Below are 18,662 nucleotides of genomic sequence, written 5' to 3'. Positions count from 1 at the left end.
AGGGGAAGCGACTCAGGCCTGGAGACAAAATGGGGCTACTGGGGTGTGCACGTAACTACTGCACCATCTGGAGCCCATCACCAAGTCAGGAGGCGCCTGATCACCGGGTTATGGTGCCAGGAGTTCAGCTCCATGGTGCGGTACTGACTATAGAGGATGCTAGGCCTATAGAGGTGTACGGGGCTGTGTGCAGCCATCTGCCGTGTATGATTACCATAGAGGGGTGCTACATGCATAATCGCTGGGGGTCCAACCTCCCGTACACCTAATGGTCCTGAGAACAGGGGTTAAAGAGTCTCCTGAGTGAATAGAGCGCAAGGCAAGTGAGCAAGCATGGTGACCACCACTCCTCCAGGTGAGCTTGCTTAAACTTTTATGTAATAAAATAGTACAACTTTGTAATAGATCTTATCACATAAATTGGTTCTTTTTCCTCCTGAACTAATTATTAATTCTCAGTTCAAGGGTAAAAATCTGTATTCAGTGAAGACAGATTTCTCCATTAAGGAGATGGCAGTTGGTGCTTATAATAATCTATGGAGCGGGGAAGGGGGAGGAGCTAGAGGGCGACACCAACATTCTACTGCAAGTCCTCCTGAAATGACAGTTACACTTCTCCATAGAACTTTATGAGCACCAACCGTCATCTCCTCGCTCAGTATTGAGAAAGTCTGCATTTACTCAACACTTAAGATTTTATCAGTCAGTTGAAAATAAATGATCAATACGGGAGGAAAAAAAAAAAACAGATTTCTCTGATAACATATATTACAAAGTTTCCCATTTTCATGTGCACTATTGATCTATAAAAATAAATAAATAAAGTGACGGTTACACTTCTAAGGCACTGACAAAGACAGCCGTCCTGTCACTTCTATAGAAGGGAATGGAGTGGTGTTCTCATATGGGACCTCTGGTCGTAGGATTGGTGGGGAGTCCAAGCAGCCACGTTCCTTGTGACGATCCACAAAGTGATAAATGTATTTAAGTGGACAACCCCTTTAAGGAATTACTGTATGAGCGAATCTTAACATTTTTCCCACTGACTAAGGTGGGGAGCAGTATTCTTCTGGGTTCTTGTCGCCCTGTGCCTGGTTTCCGTCAGGAGGATTTCCAGCCTAAAACTTCTGCCACACCCAGCGATGGTCTCATTCACATTCACAGAATAGTGCTGTCTATCGTATACCGGCCGGTGACCTAAAGGATGTTCTGTTAGGTCCACCTGATGAACAGGGTCTATGAATCGCTAATCATAATTAATCTTGGAAGTGACGGAGCACTTACATCCCTGGAGACAAACAGGACGCACAGGACGTATAACACAGGTTTAGTACGAAAACAACACATTCCTCATGCATCATCTTACCTTCACATATTCCATTGCTGAATCTGGAGATTTATAATCTCTAAAATAAAAATAAAAAACAAACAAGTGTCAGTAACCAGGGCACTGAAAGCAAGAAATGAGACGTGCGAGGAAGGACAGATCATCCTGCCGATACAAGCCGCACAATGCATGATGAGAATGTAACTAACACTTCCACACCAGTTACAATGTTATTCATTATTGTGCGCAACATTCCAGTTTTCAAGGCCTAAGCGTCCTCACTAAAAGGAATCTGTCAGCAGGTTTTTGTTATGTTATCTGAGAGCGGCACGACGTTGGGGCAGAGACCCTGATTCCAGCGATGTGTGACTTACTAGGCTGTGTGCTGCAGTGTTAATAAAATAAGCGTTTTATCCGCAGGAGATTATCACTACAGGACTAGGTGTCTCGTGCCTCTTAGTCAACTTGTTCTGCATAACCACGCCCTTGCCACTGATTGGCAGCTTTCTGCCTATGCACAGTCTGCACAGAAAGCTTCCAATCAGTGGTGTTATACAGAGCTCAGCATTTAGAGCTTTGCTAGATCTGCTGCAGAGAAAACAAGGATTGTATCAATATGACGCAAGCAGCCCAGTAAGTGACACATCGCTGGAATCAGGGTCTCAGCCTCCACATTATGCTGCCCTTAGATTACATAGGGAAAAGCTGCTGACAGATTCCCTTTAATATAACCATATTTATCATCCACAGCTGTGACATTACAGCCTTATGAGCAGGTACGAATCTGACAAATGTAGAAAACCCAAAATCTCAACTTAAGTCATCTTGTTTTCATAATTGTATCCACTATCGATATATCGCTGACATAATCTGCAGCGCTGAATAGGATGGAGGATTTTTGTAGATAATAATTATTAGCCATGGCTACAAATTGGATTCCTTCTTTAATTTTGGAAAGTACCTTGAGAGATAAGAACTAAACGCAGATAAACTGCTCCTGCGCTGGTCTACTTCTTCGGGGTTATACGCAGTCGATCGGCCTGTGGGTCGGCGTGAACAAATCTTCTATCATCAGATGTGAAATGAGGGACATATTAACCCTTCCTCACCTGCCCTCTCCTGTCTAGTGCCCCGCTGCTCACGGAATAAATCAGGACTGGTAGAATAACACGGAGCCGAGGGCATTAACACTTCAAAATTTGGGAGATGTGCGAGACCATAACAAGAAGAAAATGGAGGATAAGAAAGAAAAATAAAACACTTTCTATTCACTTGATCATGGACAACAAACTATTGGGGAAGCAAATTTAAGGACACCCAAGAGTTCAGTGAGCTCTGGTCTTAGGGGTGGTCTTAGGTGGGCCAAACTAGGCAGCTGTCTAAGGTACCTGTTTCATTATGGCCCCAAGAGCTACTAACCGCCGGGCAACCTGAGAGTGGGCCATGAAAATCCTCCTTACCTGGACTCTTAGGAACATCATCATGTATCTCTTCACCTGTCAAGACCACAAGGGACTTTACGATTAAGGTACTAAAAGTATTTGTTGCAGACATGTTAATTTCCCACCATTTCAGCTCTGATGTCTCACCGGTCCGTCCTGCTGTAATGAGTCCCACAACTACAACCATGACTGCTAAGTAGAGATGGTGTGAATCAGATCTGGTCCAGCAGCCACCGGATGAGTGCTCTAGAAACTACCTCCTACCTGCCAGTATCTACAGGGCAGGAGGAACTGGAGACAGACACAGACATTCTGCTGCAAGTACTCCTGAAACAACAGTTACTATTCTCCATAGAACTACATGAGCACCAACCGTCATCTATTCACTGAAGACAGATTTTACCCGTGAATTGAGTACTTTGAGAGTGAATGATCAGTGCAGGAGTAGAAAGAAACTGATCTCTCTAATAAGATATCTTACAAAGTTTCTTATCTTCACATGTACTTTAAAAATAAACATTAAAATGTCTGCTACTCCGTAAAACCTCCTAATAAAAGGTGCTCACCATTCATAAGAGCTGAAAGATGAAACCGAGAAGCTTTGGGCTATAAAGACTCAAATGACTCAAGTAGCTCAACCTGACCTTGAGAATTGCTCAAGAATTCTATTATTTTAAAGTTTATCATAGAGAGAATATTGGGCAGGACGTATATAACCCTAAAGAGCAAATATATGGAGGCTACCATAGCTATAAAAACAAGTCCTCAAGGACTCGCCCGGGGAATCTCTCTCCCGAATGAGTCCTTAGCCATGACCTTGACCCGCCAAGAACAAGCTCACAAAAATAAATTGCAAAAAACAAGAGACCGCAAAGAAAAGAGAAAAGTAAAGCGCTTGAATACAACATTCGGAAAGTATGTGTCAGAGACTGCAAGGCTCGGAAATGGTAAATCCCTGGGAATCCGATCATCTGAAACGAATTGTTAAGATTTACATACAATGGAAAGTCATCCTAGAGAAAACCTGCCGCACTGGTCTGGCACCGATATCTCATGAACATTGGGGTAATACGGAGAAGTCCTGCTCCTAACTATAACGGCATTTATAAGATACACAAGACATATTAGGTAAATCCACATCTCCTCCAGTGGAGCCACATCTCCTCCAGCAGGTCGGGTCTACACCAGTCAGCAGAGGCTGAGGGTTGTAGTCACAGATTAGGATTCAGCATCTGGTATCATTCTCGGTAATGTGGCCGCCATGGTGAATTTCTCATGCCTAGACGTGGATTAAAGTCGGGACATGTCTGTCTTAAAGCAAAAGAGTCTTGATGAACAAGAGGGGATGACACAGCCACCAGGTCAGGATCAATGCTGGGCTCTATGGAGAGATTTAACACTTTGTCAGCCACAAACAAAAGAAGTCTGGGAAGATACATTGGCCGCCTTTATGTCAGACCCCTTGGGGGTCAGAAGGAGCTATTTTCACACACACTTTTCAGATGCAGTTTTTTTTTTTCTCCATCAGACTACAAAAAAGCCTCAGGTTTACGAGCCACAATGTAACCCTTCGTGCTAAAGAACTTAACAATGAAAGTGACATTTTCTTCAGGTTCCCAAGTTTTCAGCCCACTCACAAAATAGCAATAATAATAAAATCCCAAATTGCTGTGAACAAAGAAATTCTTCATGTGGGAAGCATGGTGAAATTAATTAAACCACATTAACCAATTTAAAGACACGTCATTGAAGTATAAAATGTTATCTATCAGCCCGCAGTCCATATAAACGGAATTAGCGCAGATTTCCAAGTATGGTGCATCTGTATTGTAGCCTTGCATCTGACTTGTTCAATACCCATAGCATGTACCCGACTACCATCTATGGGATTATGTGGGAAAAAATCATGTAAAATGGCGAGAACATACAAAACGCTATGCAGATTTTACGATTAGGTTTGAATCCAGGATGCTGGATCTGTAAGGCTACAAAGCTGACCACCTTATGGCCTTGTAAGGTATCTACATACGTCTTTTCTAGGTGGGTCTTCTCCAAAACCCACCTGAAAAAATATGCTTAAAGAGAATCTGTCAGTGGGATCAACTATCGTAAGCAGTCTATATTGCCATGTAAGTCAAAGAAAGTTGTATAAAGTGACACCTTGATATCTGCGATTCGATGTCTTATTCCAGAGAAATCCATCAATATGCAAATGAGCTGTAAAGATCTATGGGCTGGACATATATCTCCTTAAGAATCTGCCTCCAGAGCTTATTTGATATGAAAGGGGCATTACCAGTGTGAGACATGTAGATCAGGAGAGCAGACTGACAGTCATTACATGTCTCACACTGTTAACGCCTCTTTTCATATAAAATAAGCTCTGGAGGCAGATTCTCAGGGAGATCTATGTCTGGCCCATAGATCTCCCTGAGAATCTGCCTCCAGAGCTTATTTTATATGAAAAGAGGCGTTACCATTGTGAGACGTGTAGATCAGGAGAGTGGATTATCAGTCATTAAATTCTCACAATGGTAACACCCCTTTTCATATCAAATAAGCTCTGGAGGCAGATTCTCAGGGAGATCTATGTCCCGCCCATAGATCTTAACAGCTCATTTACATATTAAGAAAAACATGGATTTCTCTGGAATAAGAAACTTTATTCTATGAACTGTATGCCTATATAGACGGCTTAGGAAGGTTAATCCCATTGACAGATTCCTTTAAAAAAATGGCAAAATCAAATGAACATAATTTCTATGTAAAAAAAAAATAACCTGCTGTGCACATGTTCAGTCTTTTGGAGCTTTTTTTTAACTACGTCAAGCTGCAAAGCGGTGACAAGAAGTGATCTGACCATTCTTCAGGCGGCTTCCATTAGAAAGTCTCACTATTGTATACAGAATGTAAAAAATAACAGCTGCAGAAAACGATACATAAGATACCAAAAAAGAACATTCAGGGAAATACCGCCAAGCAACTTCCTCTTGCAAAATTTAGGCGTGCACGCTGGCATCTAAAAGATGTATTTGAGAACAAACTTTAAAAAGTTTTTTTTTTTTTTTAATTGACGGAAAAATAAAAAAGTTATGGATCTGGGAAGGAGGGGAGCGAAAAACGAAAATGCAAAAACGGAAAAGGGCAAAGTCTTGAAGGGGTTAATAAACAATGGAGTGTGAAGAATAAAGCACATTTCATTTCTTATGATTATTATTCATTACATAAGGCAACAAAAAACTCCATATAATTTGGCACAGTAAAGTCTTCACACGCGCTCCTGTTAGGTGGTCACACATGAGCCGGGCACAGGGTAACCATTATTTGTGACAGTAAGTGTGGCATCAGATCAGAGGGGCGACCACAGAGTTTTCGGAAGTGACTTTCTATGTGGACTTTGCAATTCTTTCATTTCAAACATCAAAACCCGTCTCCCAGTTGTGACCAGGAATCTGCATTTGGCGCTGTCGGCTCGCAGCCCCACAAGTGTCGCCCATTACCCCCCAATCATCAAACACTGCGGGCTTGGCATGTATATACAGCTGGAACAGTTGCCATTTTTTACGGGGCTGCTGGTAGGGACATAGTTTTCTTTGGGTGGGTGGGATCATTCACATACTAGATCTTGTTATTTCAGGGTTTGGGTGAGGCGGCATTCTGTGCCAGTGTAGATAGCCAGAAATTCCAAGCTTTCCCAAAAAGTGCAGGAAGTCTAGTAAACAAGCCCGCGGTGCCCTAAAATCAACCCCAGAGGAAGTTTACATCCAGCAAAAATGTTCTTTGGAAATTATATTTGTCCTGATGGATAACTGCGACTCCAACAGATGCGACATGAATGAGTGAGACCAAATATGCAGCTGCTGCGAGTGGCTGGATCGGGATCTCATTTACAACGGACCATGGAAATCTCAACAATAATTACCATGGAAGTGATGACTCACTTAAAGGAAACCCACTAAATAAATATAATAGCTGAAGAATCAAACAATCACTTGATACAATAAGGGTATGTGCACACGTTGCGGATCCGCAGCAGTTTTCCATGCGTTGTACAGTTACATGTAAACCTAGGGAAAACCAAATCCACAGTGCACATGCTGCGGAAAACTCCGCGCGGAAACGCTGCGGTTTATTTTCCGCAGCATGTCAATTCTTTGTGCGGATTCCGCAGCGTTTTACACCTGTTCCATAATAGGAATCCGCAGGTGTAAAAAACGCAGGTGAAATCTGCATAAAAAAACCACACAAAATCCGCAGATAATCCGCAGGGCGTTTTACCGGTGGGTTCTGCAGAATCCGCGTGGAAAAATCGGCAATGGAATCCGCAACGTGTGCACATACCCTAAAAGTAGATTTTTAAATAAATGCTCCAGTGATGTCATTAAAGAAGTTGTCCCATCATATATAATGTCGATATTCCACTATCCTTACTTAAATCTTAGCCTTATAAATCAGGAATTCAAAATTAAATGTGGTTTGTAAAACTATATCTTGGTACCGTGTTAGCCAGTAGATAGAAAACTATTTAGAATTCAGAGTCCTCAATCCATTAAAAGGTATCAACCACTGAGGACTCTCAATTCTAAATATTTTTCTATTTGTAAAACTGACATTCATTTATAATATAATAATCTTTATTTTTATATAGCGCTAACATATTCCGCAGCGCTTTCCAGTTTGCACACATTATCATCGCTGTCCCCATTGGGGCTCACAATCTAGATTCCCTATCAGTATGTCATTTACAATCAAGGATAAAAGGATAAATGTAACAGCCAGGCATAAACTTTCGAGGGGACATGTAGCTGCCAATGTGCAGGGTTTGCAATTATGCTTATACCTGAAAATCTGTGTTCTGTCCATTAATAAAGATCTCCAGCCAAAAGAAAAGCTACCTGTCCTCTATAAGGGTATGTTTCCACGTTCAGGAAACGCTGCGTTTTTGACGCTGCGTTTTTCCGCAGCGTCAAAAACGCAGCGTCCAGATGTTACAGCATAGTGGATGGGATTTCATGAAATCCAGACTCCACTATGCGTTAAAAAACACATGCGTTTTTGCCGCGAAAACACATGCGTTGTGCGTTTTTTCTAAACGCAGCATGTTGCTACTATGAGTAAAACACGCAGGTACACCGCAGGTGACCTGCCAGTGACCTCAGGTGCAGTTTTGGTCAGGATTTGACCTGCATAAAATCCTGACCAAAGCCTGAAGCAAAACTGAACGTGGAAACATACCCTAAGACCCCAACTCTCCACCAAATATGGTGTCTGGAAGGAGAAGGATCAGGTAGTTTCATCTTTTGGGAGATGAGCCGCTGTCAGAGAAGTGAAGCTGAGCGTTCAAAGGAGACGTTTTCCCAACAGGGGCGGACATCATTGGTGCGACCTGGGGCCCAAGAGGTAAGGGGGCCACTTCTACCTCCAAAGCAGGTGAAATTGGGCATTTTGATGAGCTATTGGGCTACAAAGAGCCTTTATATTGTTCTTCCACAGGGGCCCTATTCTGTCTGTGTCCGCCAGTGCTGACAGCCTACGCGAAACAACAGTGCACTGTGAAATAGACCCTCTCCTATGAAGCCCAGCCAAAGATCTCATATGGTCGGTTTGGAGGCCTTATCTATTTTTTACATTTTTGGCTATCCAAACTTTGGGTATGTGCACACAGACTCTAATAGTCGTCGATGCAGCTGCCAAGTTTTCCCAGGTGAAGCGGCTTCACCGTTGTTCATGTGGCGGCTCCAGTGCCAACGTCTTTCTCTTCCCAGTAGAAACCATCTTAAGAATGAACATGTTACTTCTTTTAACAGCTTCATGGTTTCCGAACCCTGATGTGGTTAAAAGTTGTGATATAAGACAGAACATATGCACAGCAAGCTTGTTTTGGTTTACCATGTTCTATTTGTGGGGCAGATTCTGTGCCCTCATATATAAGGCACAGCTATAGGTGGCCTCAAGATCATGATGCATTAGGAAGCACCTGACGCTAACAATATAAATGGTGCACTGTAGGTGGGGAGCATTATTATACATTGTACATGTGTTGCCCAGAAGCCATGTATGTCCTCCGGAAACACTGAAACAACGCAGGCGCCGGAGGTGAGTATAGGTGTTATTACTTTCAAGGGGAAAACAAAAACATAGGGATTAAGGCTTCTTTTACACATATCGGGTTTTTTGTGGCCCGTTATTGGGGGCCTTTTTTGCAATTTTCACGGTCTGCCGCAATAATGGACCGCAATCACCGTTGCGGATCACCGTTTTTCGGGTTCCCAATACTATAGCAAAAGTATTGGGGGAAAAAAACGGCGGCCCGCAAAACCCGAAGTCATGGCGCATCGCAAAAGCAACCTTCCATTGTTTTTGCGGCCCCATTGATTTACAAAGCCGTGAAAAAGATCAAACAGGCTCGATCTTTTTTCACGGCCGTAAATACAGCCCTCACGGCCATACGGTGCACTGTGGAATTATTGCGGCTCGTTTTTACGGCCCCATAGAAATCTATTGGGGCCGCAAAATCACGGCAAGTGTAAAAGAAACCTAAGAAGAGGCTGTACAAGTAGTGGACTACCCCTTTAAGATATTTTCAATAGACAAATGTTTTTATTGGCCTACTTGAGGCACTTACCCAGAATAGTTTGTGTTCACATTACTGGAAATACGCTGTAATTACTACTCTACTGTATATGAATGGTCTTGAGGGCAAACATTCCCGAATCGCAGCAGAAGGGCAGGGGGAGACCACAGACTTACTCACTGGTTAGTTAGGTATTCCAGACCTGAAGTATGCTGGATTAAGAAAACCTAGATTTCCTTGTTCCAATATAGTCTACGATGGTTGAATAATTCCGAGATAACCAGTAAATAGTTTCTTTGCTGGAGCGGTATGTAACAAGCTGCTGTGAATTTCAACAGCCTGAAGGATAAGACTTTATCAACATATTTATATAGAAACCCCACATTCCACCTGCCTGGAACGTCGTGACTCAACCACCTCTCATACTTCTCGAAAATATGTAGCACATATTTATATCCAACGCTTGACATAGATTTGTTGATTGAACGATGAGTGTCTCCAAGAAAACATCTGTAGGGTTTGCATCTGCCTCGCTCCCTTCTCTGGCGGATTTTAGAACAAATTGGGTAATAGTGAGTGATGCCAGACTGAGGGACTCGGGAGAACTTAGCGTGCTGGTGACCAGTATAGTGTTAGTCTAATTTTACAAGCTAGTACAGGATATACAGGAATGCAATAACACCTCATACACGCAAAATGTGAATTGTATTCAGTGGTGGACCACCAGCCATGAAGTATTGGCTATGGAGCACTCGTTCCCTTGAAAGCTATTCCTCCCAATACCACTGTACCCTTTTGTCCTTGGGGCACTGCTGGTGAAAAACATGGAGGCAAATGAGGAGATCCTGCCTTGCGCTTCTTTCGCTCCGCACCGGTGTCCATTAGATGGAGCATCACAGCACCGATAGAAAGTTTCAATAGAAAACCTGGATGCCACACCACACCAGTAGGGAGACAGTGTACACTTGGCATTCAATTAAAAGGATTTATTCAGGACTATTTTTTTTTTCTCATTTTTTACTATGTGACTAAAAACTTACAGACAGGTAGCTGCCGTCTACCTGTCTGTTCTACTCGGTGCCAACACAGAGTGGTCATTGATCGCTCCTGCCAGCGATTCAGCTGCTCAGCATGAGCAGAGCAGCTCTTCCTCTTCCAAGCTGATCTGTCCACAGGGTGTGACCCCTGGTGTCATGCTGATTAGCTGCAGCGAGTTGACTGTCCGGCAGTGGTGAGCAGGCTGTCAATCAGCATGACATCAGTCACGCCCCATCAATAGTGCAGAACGGAAGACAAGCCGCAGCTCTATCGACACTACATCAGCAGCTGAATCGCCGGCAGGAGTGGTCTGTGACCGCTCTGTGCTGGCAGAGAATGTGCCATGCACAACAGGCAAGTGGGTAGCAACTACCTGCCTGATAATTCTTAGGTCCATAGAAAAAAAAAATGACATAGTCCCAGACAACTCCTTTAATTGCAGGACACACCAATACATCGCCTTAGCAAGTGATTGTCTGAACTGGCATTTCTTGCCATTACCGTTGTGTGATGACATGAAAGCAGGAAGTAGAAAACCAGGTAACGGGATCTGCGAGAGAAAGATGAGGATGAGTATCTTCTCTTATCTTTTTTTTTCCAGTCTGAGCCCTTTTAAAAATAATTTCTATCCCCTGGAAAACCTAATTGATTTGAGTCACAAAAAAAGCCCTTTTGAGTCTATTCTATTTTGGTGAATAAATGTGATTGTACGGTTCCGCTTTTCTCAGGGCAATGAGTCCATTCCTCGTGAATGACTCACTGTAGATGGTGCTTGACATGGAGTGGCTCCGCACAGGGCTGCACGTTCTTTGTCCTCTAATGCTTGGCATGAGACTTGGCATATCTGGAATAGATGAGTACTACTTGTTAAGATGCCCAGTTATTTGGGAAATACTATGAAGATAAACTTTTTTTTTACTAGGGTTCTTTAGGAATGCTTGTCAATGGCAGCTTCAGGGCTAATAGCTGTCATCGGCTAGCATTATTTGTAATCACGTGCCAGTTCATTAATAAAATATTTGGTATCTGGTCCGTGTCACAGTATAATGTCCAGTACAACTTTAGAACATAACATTGTACATTATTATGTACGTACATGATTTTTATTATAAGAACATAAATCTGGCACAGAGCCAAACTGCGAGTGGCATCCATGATGAGAACTATGCCAAGTCACTCACAATCTCACAAGGCTTTGTTTATAGTTTGCTGATGTCAGATGAACTACAATGTAACCAAATGACTGTTTTATGAGCGGCTATTGTCTGTGTGCAGCTTCCATGCTGCTGATGTAATGCAGATTGCAGATCTCTGAAAGTCCTTCAAAGTGCCAAAGACAATTCACCGACTACAAAGGAATAGTAGATGGGTTGTGAACGGCTCGGCTCTCGCTGGGAATTGCAGAATAGGAACTATATGCTAAACACGTATTGTACAAGTGAGTGTTTAGAAGAGTTATATACAAAGTTGGTGCAATCCTAGAATGTTCGAGTTGGAAGGGACCTCCAGGGTCATCATGTCCAACCCCCTGCTCCACGCAGGATTCACTAAACCATCTCACCATGAAAGTAGTTGTTGAACTGCATTTCATTTTTATATAGGATGTCATATTTTAGCAGATTGTAGAGGAAAACAAAAAAAAAAACCTCAGTGCTGCCGAAAAGTTAAAGACTCATTGGTGGATTCAAGCACTGACATCACACTTGTGTGATACATCTGAGATACAACACTGTGGACATCACTGACCATAAGAGCTCACACTCTACAGGAGAAAGAAAGAAAAGTTAGAGAGAGAGAGAAAAAGCGAAAGAAAGAAAATGAAAGAGAAAGAAAGAAAGAGAAAGAGCGAGAGAGAGAACTCCGCTGACCATAAGAGCTAACACTCTACAGAAGAGAGATATTTATCCAGTGACTCTGGAGATGGAAAACATCTCTGTCGTACAAACTATTATTGGGGTATGTGCAGACGATCAGTAGACGCTGCGTATTTGTGCAGTGTCCAGATCTTACAGCATAGTGGATTTTCATGAAATCCAATGTCCAATATGTGTCCACAGACTCCAGAAACCACCGGAGACTAGACGGAGGTGGACATGACTTGGGGATGGGTGGACCAAGAACTCCTGCAGCTTTTGTTTGTATTGCGGTGTAGATTTTAAACAAGAGTGTTGTTGCTTTAAGAGGAAGTTTAGATGTTTGTGCCTGGTGTATTACTGTGAGGAGGGTGGGGCTTATATAGGGGAGGCAACTCTGGCTCTCCCTCTTTCTCTCACAGGATGGACAGGAGGAAACATTACCCGCCCTCCCGCCCTGTTTATAATCTTTGTCCTTAAACTTTTTAATTATTGCTTGTATAATGATAAATGTTTTATTGTATTTTTGAATTTGTCATTGTATATCTTGTACCATGTTCAATTGTATATTGGCTATAAAGAGTTATTATTTGCGGTAACCTTCTTAGCCCAAGGGAAGGGCAATCCTTCAGCCATGGTTCCCTGGAGGTTTCCTCCACAGGGGTTTTTTCCTCTCCTGAGCGCTGTAGGATGACTCTTTGTGAGTCGGGGGTTTGCCGAGTTTAGTCCCATTTATGCTTTTGCAGGGACTTCTAGTTTTTAAGTTTTTTTAAGTTTTAAGTGTCAAATGAGACTTGGAATTTATAACCCGTCACGGCTTTGCGGTTTAGGAGTCAGGTGGAAGTTGCAGACAAGTTAAGGTGGACTCATTTTAACTAATAGAGGATGTAAAACCTCATGGTGGTGAGCAGGCTCGGCTTTGGTGGTCAGCCTCAAGGACGTTGTAATGGTAACATCAATCAGGGGCGGGCACAGTGGTTAAGCACAGGAGTGAGGATAATAGGGTCATTGGTGTCCTGAAAGTTTACTGGCTCTGCTTGAATGGCAAGCCAGTGTGTGCCGCCCCTTTATGGCTGTCTGTCCTGGTGCTGTATGTCAGACAGCTGGGGATATCGCAGTACTTGTGAATCCCAATGTACTAGCACTCCACCTGACTCCTACTGTGATTATTTAATCCTGTGATTTGAATAAAAGCTGTGGCCATTTTGACAACCAAAATAATGTGTTTTGTGTATTTATTTTAGTACCTAGGTTTACAGTAGTTATGGTGGTTTTAAGAAGGAGTGGGGTCCATCCCATATCCAAAAGTCATGCGGATCACCCGGGACACTGACATGTGGCGCATCTCTCCAGAACGCAGCAGGTCAATCTCTTTTGAGGAGATGCTAGTCTTCGCAAGAGAGATGTCACCTATACAATGTATTGGACGCGGTGATTCCGCACAATTCAGCGATCACATGCGGATTCACCTACGCTCAATAGACGGCAGCACTTTGGACGCAGCAAACCTGCGCTGTATCCAAAGCGCTGCTACTTCCGGATTGTGTGCACATACCCTTAAGGTTTACAAGACAATGATAACTAGACAACCCCTACAGCCAGTGATGTAACTACAAAGTTATGGGCCCCGGTGCGAACTTTCAAATGCCCCCCCCCCCCAAAATATTTTCCACCCAAATTCACATTTTCCCTATTGATTTTGAACACTATAGCTTTGTTGCAATGTTGTATAGTCTGACCTCAGAGGCGTAACTATCTGTTGCCCCATTCCTGGTATATATTTGTCTCCTGTACTGCTGTTCTGTAATGTATAAAAGAAAATAAACCGTTATACTCATCAGGGGCTGTAATCTCCACACTGTATGATGGCCCCTACATAGCCTCCATATAGGATAATGTGCCAAATAGTCCTCAATATAGTATAATACATTCCCCATTGAATGCATAGTATAAAGCAGTCCCCATAGGCCTGCATAGTATAATGCACTCCCCATAGGCCTGTATAGTATAATGCACTCCCCATAGGCCAGTATAGTATAATGCACTCCCCATAGGCCTGTATAGTATAATGCACTCCCCATAGGCAGCCAGTACAGTATAATGCACCCCCATAGGCAGCCAGTACAGTATAATGCACCTCCATTAGGCAGCCTGTATATTATAATGCACCCCCATTAGGCAATCTGTATAGTATAATGTACCTCCATTAGGCAGTCTGTAAAGTATATTGCACCCCATCTGCAGCCTGTGTAGTACAATGCACCCCATATGCAGCCTGTGTAGTACAATGCACCCCATATGCAGCCTGTATAGTACAATGCACCCCCAATAGGCAGCCTGTATAGTACAATGCACCCCATATGCAGCCTGTATAGTACAATGCACCCCCATTAGGCAGCCTATATAGTATAATGTACCCCCATTAGGCAGTCTGTATAGTATATTGCACCCCCAATAGGCAGCCTATATAGTATAATGTACCTCCATTAGGCAGTCTGTATAGTATATTGCACCCCATATGCAGCCTGTATAGTATATTGCACCCCATATGCAGCCTGTGTAGTACAATGCACCCCATATGCAGCCTGCATAGTACAATGCACCCCCAATAGGCAGCCTGTATAGTACAATGCACCCCCAATAGGCAGCCTGTATAGTATAATGCACCCCCATTAGGCAGCCTGTATAGTATAATGCACCCAATAAAAAAACAATATTCACTTTTCTTCCTCCTTGTTCCCGCGGTGCTCTGAACGCCCGCTCATCTCCTGACAGCGGGCGCCGAGTACTGACATTATCGCTACCCCCTATCAGTGTCGGCGTCGGTGACATCAGACACTGACAGAGGGATGATGGGAGAATGAGCATAACGCTCCCTCTCTCATCAAGCTGACCCTGCAATGACAGGCAGGGGGCCCACTGCTGGCACAGGGCCCCCCACCACCTCCTCAGGGGCCGCACAGCGGCCGGGCGGCAGAGCAGGGAGATTATGTCTCCCTGCTCTGCCATAGAATGTAACTGTATTGGCGCGCTGTGCACGCTGATACAGTTACAGTAGCGTAGCTCCGGGTGGGCCCCCTCAGAGTGCGGGGCCCTGGGCCACCGCCCCCTCTGCCCCCGGTAGCTATGCTACTGCTTGGAGGGCAGGACTGTCTGTTGCCGTGCGGGAGGAATCTCCTGCATGGCAACACATTTTAGCATGCATCTGACTCACCGGGCCCGGTTGCAGTAGCGACCACTGCAACCGCGGTAATTACGCCCCTGCCTACGGCTCCTTCGTCTATGTCCCTATATATTGCTATAGGTCGATGTTACAAACATTCCCCATCTGGGGACATTACTGAGAAAATAATCTCTCCCATCGCTGCTCGTACATTACTGGAGCCGCACTGCCTTGTTACAGCTGGTCCTGTTGGCATTGTACTTGGACAGAACAAGACCTTCAGAACTTTCCACTGAAGTGTTGCACATATTTTCTGGGTGACCTTTCTCCTCTAGGTTGCAGGACATAATTACTGCACAGTAGCACGCTCCAGTTGCCGTACACCGATAACATCTGGTATTTTCAGCTTCTGGTCATAGACCGAATGTACGATGTAATAAATGTGCAGACTAGACTGGACAGGCTCGGGAGCAGCACTTTGCTGTCTGCTCTGGATAACAGAGCTGCAATCTGCTCGGTGTTTGCCCATTTGCTGGAAGCCTAGAACTCTAATAGACCCTTTGTTTTCTAAACCTCTACAAAGTGGTTTCTATCTTAGGAGCCGGGACTAAAAAGCTAACAACAGAGTAAAGGCTTGTAAAAATACTTGGGGGAAGACTCAGCTTCTGAATTGTGACCATCATGTCTTCCAAATATTTGCTCTAAGTATTTACTTAAAGCTTCTTTGGCTTTATCTAAATATGGCTGATAGAAAAGAAAGCATATAGTGCGATAACTGCTACAGGCGCAAGGACGGAGGTAACTCTATGGAATAAGCCACGAGACAAGTTTTAAAGATGGAGCCAAATAATGGTCTTTGTCATGCAGTGGTGTCAAGTCATTGTGTTATATTAACCACTGAGCCCTGAAGTTGTTTTGTGTGCCCCATGCAAGCAGCTCCGGCGGTGGAATGATGCAAACAGGGAACAGCGCTGAACTGAACAGATCTATACACTGTGTAGTAGCCGCTGCCAGTTACTGCAGAACAGCTTTGCTTAACATGTAGCACTGAGAAACAACTGCACATCAACTCCTCGTCTTCTAAATATGAGCTGATGTGCATTTTTCAGCAGACGCCTTTACACATATTACCCCATTAATTAATAGCATTCTAATTTTTTAGGTCTTCAATTATCATAAATGAAATTGACCTTTATCAGGGTCTTCAGATTCTTTCGGGCATAAGATTATTATCTATTACTAGACTGTGGCCCGATTCTAACGCATCGGGTATTCTAGAATATGTATGTAGTTTATTTATGAAGATTTTAGAATAATACATTGAATACACAGGATTCGGCCGGCCGCGACCAATTAGCGAAGTTTGGTTCAAATCCCGCGCCAATTCGCGGCCGGACTGCGCCTGTCGCTGATTGTTCGTGGCCGGCCATGTAGTATATAACAGCCCACGTAGTAAATAGCACAGCCACGTAGTATATAGCACAGCCACGTAGTATATAGCACAGCCCACGGAGTATATAGCACAGCCCACGGAGTATATAGCACAGCCCACGGAGTGTATAACAGCCCACATAGCATATAAGACAGCCACGTAGTATCTAACAGCCCACATAGCATATAACACAGCCACGTAGTTTCTAACAGCCCACATAGCATATAACACAGCGCACGTAGTATATAACAGCCCACGCACGCAGTATATAACAGCCCACGTAGTGTATAACACAGGCCACGTAGTGTATAACACAGGCCACGTAGTGTATAACACAGGCCACGTAGTGTATAACACAGGCCACGTAGTGTATAACACAGGCCACGTAGTATATAACACAGGCCACGTAGTGTATAACAGGCCACGTAGTGTATAACACAGGCCACGTAGTGTATAACAGGCCACGTAGTATATTGCACAGCCCATGTAGTAAATTGCACAGCCCACGTAGTATATTGCACAGCCCACGTAATATATAGCACAGCCCACGCAGTATATTGCACAGCCCACGTAATACATTGCACAGCCCACGTAGTACATTGCACAGCCCACGTAGTATATTGCACAGCCCACGAAGTATATTGCACAGCCCATGCAGTACATTGCACAGCCCACGTAGTATATTGTACAGCCCACGCAGTATATAGCACAGCCCACGTAGTATAATGCACAGCCCACGCAGTATATAGCACAGCCCAAGCAGTATATTGCACAGCCCACGTAGTATATTGCACAGCCCAAGCAGTATATTGCACAGCCCACGTAGTATATTACACAGCCACGTAGTATATTACACAGCCACGTAGTATATTGCACAGCCCATGTAGGATATAGCACAGCCCACCCAGTACATTGCACAGCCCACTTAGTACATTGCACAGCCCACGTAGTATATTGCACAGCCCACGTAGTATATTGCACAGCCCAAGCAGTATATTGCACAGCCCACGTAGTATACTACACAGCCACATAGTATATTACACAGCCACGTAGTATATTGCACAGCCCACGTAGGATATAGCACAGCCCACCCAGTACATTGCACAGCCCACGTAGTACATTGCACAGCCCACGTAGTACATTGCACAGCCCACGTAGTATATTGCACAGCCCACGTAGTATATCGCACAGCCCACGTAGTATATAGCACAGCCCACGTAGTATATAGCACAGCCCACGCAGTACATTGCATAGCCCATGTAGTACATTGCACAGCCCACGTAGCATATAGCAATGTGGGCATCATATCCCTGTTAAAAAAAAGAATTAAAATAAAAAAGTTATATACTCACCTCTTGTTGGCCCCGGATCCAAATGAAGCGTTTACCGATGCTCCTCGCACGCTCCGGTCCCAAGAGTGCATTGCGGTCTCGCGATATTATGATGTGCGGTCTCGCGAGACCACTACGTCATCATCTCGCAAGACCGCAATGCATGGAACGGTCACCGGAGCGTCGTGAGGAGCGGGAAAGCCCGATTCTGGATCCGAGGGGCCGACGGACGGTGGGTATATAACTATTTTTTAAATTATTTTTAACATTAGATTTTTTTACTATTGATGCCACATAGGCAGCATCAATAGTAAAAAGTTGGTCACACAGGGTTAATACATCCAAATTTATCTTTGGCTCGAAAGGCCCTGCTTGGGGTTGCTATCCATGTAGTAAATGTGTAGCATGCAAGAACGTGGAGAAATCAAAGGAATTTGTTAATTCAGATTCAACTAAAAAATATGTGATTACTCACAATATCAACTGTACCACCAAAGCCGTT

At 43.9% G+C, this 18,662-nt stretch overlaps 1 protein-coding gene across 2 annotated transcripts in view; it reads right to left on the bottom strand.

The window, feature by feature from the left end:
* BCAR3 (BCAR3 adaptor protein, NSP family member) overlaps nt 1–18,662 on the bottom strand; it is a 209,177-nt gene that overhangs the window by 59,761 nt on the left and 130,754 nt on the right. For both annotated transcript variants that reach the window (XM_077276399.1, XM_077276400.1), the window contains one exon: nt 1,367–1,406. In XM_077276399.1, the coding sequence (XP_077132514.1) occupies nt 1,367–1,406 (40 nt within the window). The remainder of the gene's footprint in view (nt 1–1,366; nt 1,407–18,662) is intronic.

The sequence above is a fragment of the Ranitomeya variabilis genome, chromosome 8 (assembly GCF_051348905.1).
Source record: "Ranitomeya variabilis isolate aRanVar5 chromosome 8, aRanVar5.hap1, whole genome shotgun sequence".
Lineage (NCBI taxonomy): Eukaryota > Metazoa > Chordata > Amphibia > Anura > Dendrobatidae > Ranitomeya > Ranitomeya variabilis.
This window is presented reverse-complemented; position numbering and strand designations above follow the sequence as displayed.